This window comes from Zingiber officinale, chromosome 6B (assembly GCF_018446385.1).
Source record: "Zingiber officinale cultivar Zhangliang chromosome 6B, Zo_v1.1, whole genome shotgun sequence".
Classification (NCBI taxonomy): domain Eukaryota; kingdom Viridiplantae; phylum Streptophyta; class Magnoliopsida; order Zingiberales; family Zingiberaceae; genus Zingiber; species Zingiber officinale.
The window spans coordinates 64,865,400-64,871,463 of NC_055996.1; the positions used below are offsets into that span (position 1 = coordinate 64,865,400).

General features: G+C 36.1%; 1 protein-coding gene across 1 annotated transcript; it reads left to right on the forward strand.

Annotated features, from left to right (window-relative positions):
* The first annotated feature begins 487 nt into the window (after positions 1–487).
* LOC121991057 (mannose-specific lectin-like) lies at positions 488–955 on the forward strand. Its single transcript, XM_042545086.1, has one exon. It carries the CDS (start codon positions 488–490, stop codon positions 953–955), a length of 468 nt encoding a protein of 155 aa, XP_042401020.1.
* The last annotated feature ends 5,109 nt before the right edge of the window (positions 956–6,064 follow it).

Below are 6,064 nucleotides of genomic sequence, written 5' to 3' on the forward strand. Positions count from 1 at the left end.
ATATTAAGGGTATTTTTGTCTAAAACTTAATTCACATTCCTATTCCATCAAAACCCAAGGGAGAGGGTGAGTTTCATTCATACCCAAATTTTTAAGTTTCATTCCAAAATCTTGATTCCATTCTCATCAACCAAACACAAGGTTTAGGAATGAATCCATTCCCTCATTCCCAAACTCATAAATCAAACGCCACCTAAGTCTCATTTATATATATAGCTAGATCCATTTTTAATTACTGATCAAATCAAAATTGATTTGATTGAATATAATCAAGACTATATACTATGAATTTGTATGCAATTATTCTTGATACTGTTTTATATATTTTCCCATTAATATAATTAACACTGTTTTTGAGTATTAAGTACCGTAAATTTACCTCAAGTCTCAAGTTTACCTCTTCCTCATCTATAAATAGATGGGAGTTGCATGATACTCTAACACAAGAAACCACTTGACTGAAGTGAGTGATATCCGTAGCTTAACCATGGCTTCCCTTGTCATGCTCTCTGCTGCTCTCCTTCTCGGCCTCCTCCTGCCTTTCTCCATGGCCGACAACGTTCTCCTTGGCGGCGACAGGCTGAAAACCGGAGAATCCCTCACCGAAGGGGACTTTAGCTTCGATATGCAGTTCGACTGCAACCTGGTGCTGTACGACAACGGCCAGCCCGTGTGGTCCCCCCCATCCAACGGCCTAGGCAACAGCTGCTTCGCCTACTTGCAGACCAACGGCAACTTCGTTATCTACAACGGCAACGGCCAGGTTGTTTGGACGAGCAACACCGCCGGCGAGGAGGGCAACTACATCCTCGTCCTGCAGCGCGACGGCAACGTCGTCATCTACAGCCGCCCAATATTTACCATCCCCCCCAATTCCAAAGGCGTCGTGATGGTCAAAAGGGGCCACAACCATGAACTCGTGAACAGGAAGATCGCCATGGAGACTAAAAATTAGTTGGCTTCACCACTGCTGTAACCATGCATGGATCGCTACCAAATAAAACAGAATAAATGAAGCGAGGCATAAATAATAATATAATTAGCTACATGCATGCATGCTACGTAGCCTCGTTTTTATGTTGTACGTACTGTTTAGTTGGTGTCCATCACCTTAACTATCTACTTGCTCAGATCTTTTTCTTTTTTTTTTTAAATTTAAATTGCGTTGAAAAAAGAAAAACAATTAATTATAGCACATGATATAAATTGAAAAAATAAAATTAATATAAGGTATAATTAACCTTCCAGCATTGATAATTAATATGAAACAATATTATTGGCTAATGTTTGTGATTTTGGAGAAGGTTTTTTTTAAAAAATTTTAAAGACTGTCTCTAATTGAAATACAGAATCATCAGTTAAAATAGTGGATAGTTATTCAAATATATAGCATATTATCATCGTCCAAATAACAAACGATAATTAATCTTCTAGGATACTTATATAAGTATTGAGATCGATGACCTCGCTAGCTAGAGGGCGAGTGATGAATACTAGGTGGTGATTTCACGTTCGTTTTTTAATGTCGTGTTTGTATATAATGTGTTAGTATGCAGCAGAGTGAATAGCAATAAATTACAAGATAAAACACACGCACAACGTATCAATTTAATATGGTTCAAAATCTCTGATTCCTACTCCACGGTCTGCCATATATTCTAGTGAAATGAATCACCAGTAGTTCTCTTCTTGCCGGATACTTTTGAGAAAACGCTTATAACATTTGTTGTTATACCAGCAATACAAAAATAAAACAAAGATATAAATAAAAATAATTTATATTGAAAGGAATTTTACTTTAAGTGCTTTGTGATTACTATACAATTAATGAATTAATGTCTCCTGAGTATTGGCGAGTTGGATTGAGATGTTTGATCAATATGTTAATTGGTTGAGTAAGATACTTGCCAAGAAGAGGAACGTTCAAGTGTGTCAATGATGACCTAACAATTAACAGTCAAAAGTCCAATATGAAGTTAACAAGAGAAAAATCTAAGTGGATCACGATTAACTGAACACTTAATGGTTGATGAAGTCCAAATTAATCAAGAATGACTAGATGTTTGGTAATGGTGAAATCCTGATAGATCAAAGTTCATCAGATGTTAGATAACGGTAAAGTCTCGACGGGTCAATATTGATTGAATGCTGGATAAAGAAAGTCATTATAAGTTAAAATCAATCGGATACTAGGCATGACTAGAATTATGAGGCCAAAAGCTTGAAATAAAGTAATCAGTTGATTGATTAGACTCATTAGTCGATTGACTTATGAATCATGTTCAGGGTGCTCATGTCCCCTCGGATGGGTCTAGTGGCTAGCACATGAGGTGTTACTACCATGAGGTCTGGGGTTCGAATCTCGGCAAAGTTGAGGTAAATGCCTCCCTTATGTGCTAGTCACTATTCCAAAGGCTAGTAGCCGCCCGTGATTTACCTCCTCCGTGTTGGCCCTGGGACGGGTTGGCGAGGGCGCCGGGGGCGAGCATATTCGCCTTTTGCCACCATGTTCAGGGGGTGAGTGCTGGGCACTTGTACATGTTGGCCTAGGGACGAGTTGGCAGGGGCACTGGGGGTGAGTGAATCACCTTTTATCACATGGTAAGGGTGCTCAGCTTCCCCTGTGCTTTGGCCACCTACACTAATGGTTAGTAGTAACTCATGATTTACCTCTTCTGTGTTGGCTTAGGGAGGGGTTGGCGGGAGTGCTGGGGGTAATCGAATCGCCTTTTGTCACATGTTCAGGGTGTTCGATGCCCTAGGGCGTAGCTGAGCCGATAATCATGTAACAAATTTATAATCTGTTCAGGAAGCTTGGGAGCGCAGCTATGAGTTAGCATACGGGAACCCAATTACACTACTATGAGTCAGGTTTTTATGTTGGCTACATTCATGGTACATAGCCTCATTTTTATATATGTTGTATCTAAAAGAGAATCATTCAATATGATTACACTAAAATAAAATTAAGACCTATTAATTATTTATTTCACTTGTTACTTTGTTAATTGACAGAGTTTTATAATATTTTTTTATTTATTACTTTATCAATTGACGGAGTCTTATAATGTATTCATATATTGTCTCTTTATGGACAAATCAAAGCAATCTACAATTTTATTATTTCATCTCGTTTTTCAATCTTATTTTCTTTCATGCTATCAGATCTAGCCATCACTTTTTCTTTTCTCCCAATAATAAAGGATGAACCGTTCTATGCCAATTCAGTCCTTGTTTGTTTGTGTGAAACAAGTTGGTTCAATAGATTTTAAAGAGACCACTAGAGCTCATGGAAGGGGATGTTAAGTTGTCATTGGTGGACAATGTGCATAGATGTCACTTAATGGAAGCATGTGACGAGAAGCATTATTATCTGAATCACTTGTTGATAGCGACAAGGAAGTAAGCTAATATGGTGATTTAGATGACAGACTTGTATTATCTGAGGATCCAAAAATAGAGAGCATATTATCTTCGACTGGCGAGGTTTCCAAGATTGGAGCAGCAACTTGAGGTGATTTTGATGGTATAGGGGAGTTATCATAGAGCTGCAGAATAGGATCTAGGATGTCATCACTTCTTATAATGTTAGGTGACATTAACAAAGTGTCACCTGTATCTAGAGGAGAGATCGAAGAAAAGCTACTGAAAAGGGGAACAGAGACTCATCAAAAGTAACGTGTCGTGAAATATAAATTTGTCTTGTTGGTATATGCAAGCAACGATAACCATGATTTCATCGATTATCTAATTGGTTATAAGCTCAAGGATTTTCTAGATAAAAGACGGACTCATCTCTGTTTCACAAATATAATGATAGATCTATGATATTTTTTCTTATTTATGTGAATGACATCCTAATAATCGGTAATGATCACAAGGGTATCACAACTTTATTAAGTCTTCTCAATTAAAAATTTCCTACTCGATATTTGGGTATTGCTTATTTTTTTCTTAGTATTGAACTTATTCCACATGAGGAAAGTTGTCTCCTTTCTCAAAGAAAATATATTACTGGGCTTCTTCAAAGAGCTAAAATGGATGGTGCACATCCGGTCTCTACACTTATTGCTATAAATAACTTCTTTGCAACTTCAGCCTCTCCAGTGATGCCTGATGCACAGATCTATCGAAGCAATGTTGGAGTCTTACAATATGTCACTATCACACGTCTTGATATTATCTTTGTAGTAAATCATGTTTGTTAGTTTATGCATGCTCCCACGGAATAAAATTGGGAAGGTGTGAAAAGAATACTTCGTTATCTTAAAGGTGCTATTCTACATGATTTTCTTTTATATCATCAATCGTCTCGAGATTTATATGCCTATAGTGATGCGGATTGGGCAAATTCTCCTGAAGACAGATTCTCTACTAGTGGATATGCAATATTTCTTGGAAGAAACCTTATCTCATGGAATTCAAAAAAGCAACCTGCGATATCTCATTCAAGCATCGAGGTAGAATATAAGACTATAGCAAATACAACATCTAAAATTATTTGGCTTCAATCATTTCTTTTTGAACTTCATCTTGCATCAAATATTACACCAAAAATTTGGTATGATAATATTGGAGCAACATATCTCACAGCAAATTCAATTTTTCATGGTGGCAAAAGGCGAATACGCTGATCACCCCCAGCGCCCCCGCCAACCCGTCACAGGGCCAACACGGAAGAGCTAAATCATGGGCGATTACTAGCCTTTGGAATAGTGACGCAAATTCAATCTTTCATGCTTGTATAAAACATGTGGAAATTGATTTTCATCTTATTCAAGAGCATGTGATGACTCAACAATTATCGGTTTCTTATATTTCTACATAAGATTAAATTGCTGATATTTTTACTAAGTCATTATACAAGCAGCATTTTAACAAGTTGACAAGTAAACTCAACGTCAGAGATCTTCCGTTGAATTTATCGGGGTATAAAAGAGAATCATTTAATATGATTATATTAAAATAAAATTAGAAACTATTAATTATTCCTTTCATTTATTATTTTTGTCAATTGACAAGTTCTTATAATATTTTTTTATTTATATATATATATATATATATAATTTTTTTTTCCCTTTACAGCGATCTATATTTTTATTATTTCACCTAGCTCGTTATTCAATCTCATTTTCTTTCAGTATCGACTGTTAAGTCGGTGTGGCAGTGGCAGTCAATCACCTTAATTATCTTGTTGCCACCGCGTGAATGTAAAATTGAAACAGTAGAATCAAGGACGAGAATCACTACTTGCTCCACTCTTTTTTATTTTTTTTTAAAGTTAAATCGCGTTGAAAAAAGAAAAACTAATAATTGAAGAAATCTAATAGCACATATATATATATAAATTGAAAAAAAAATAAAAGTAATACAAGGTCCAATCTAAGTAACCTTCCAGCTTTGCTAATATGAAAACAATATTAATATTGGCTAATATTTGAGAGTTTGTGGGTGCTCGAGAGTGTGCACGTGATTCGAGAGTCGTATACTCGGGATCCTACTCAGATTTGGTGTCAGGACCGATAGAGTTAAAGGAGGCTAAATAGCTCACTTCGATACTTGAAACTGAAATCATCATAATCCTAACAACTTAATTAACTTGGTTTCTATCTCCTTGGGATAACTACTCTCCTTGATATAGCTAATCTAAGAATTCACACTAATAATCACAAATTCTACTATAAACTCTCATTCTCGGAATAAACCAACGGTGGAAAAGCCTTTCACAACAAGCTTTAAAAAGAATATAGCAACAAAAGAGAAGAAGAGAGGAACTATCACAAGTTTTTGGCTTAGTTTTCTTTCTCTTGTTTGTTTGAAGATTGAAAAGTGAGAGCTTGGCATTGGGATAAGCGGAGAATAGTAATGGAATAGTATTATCGTTTCGTGGCCAAATCTCCCCTTTTGAATGCTTCGAAATCTAGCCGTTTCTCAATTTTTCGTCATTACTTATCGATTAGCAAAACTCTTAATTGACTATTTCTAACTTAACCGTTAAATAATTACTGACTTCATATCAAAGGCTGAGATTACTTCATTTTAAATCTTAATCGATTGGTGGGAG

What these genes read in the sequence shown, in the direction of transcription:
- LOC121991057 (XM_042545086.1), top strand. Translation starts at nt 488, where the DNA reads ATGGCTTCCCTTGTCATGCTCTCTGCTGCTCTCCTTCTCGGCCTCCTC.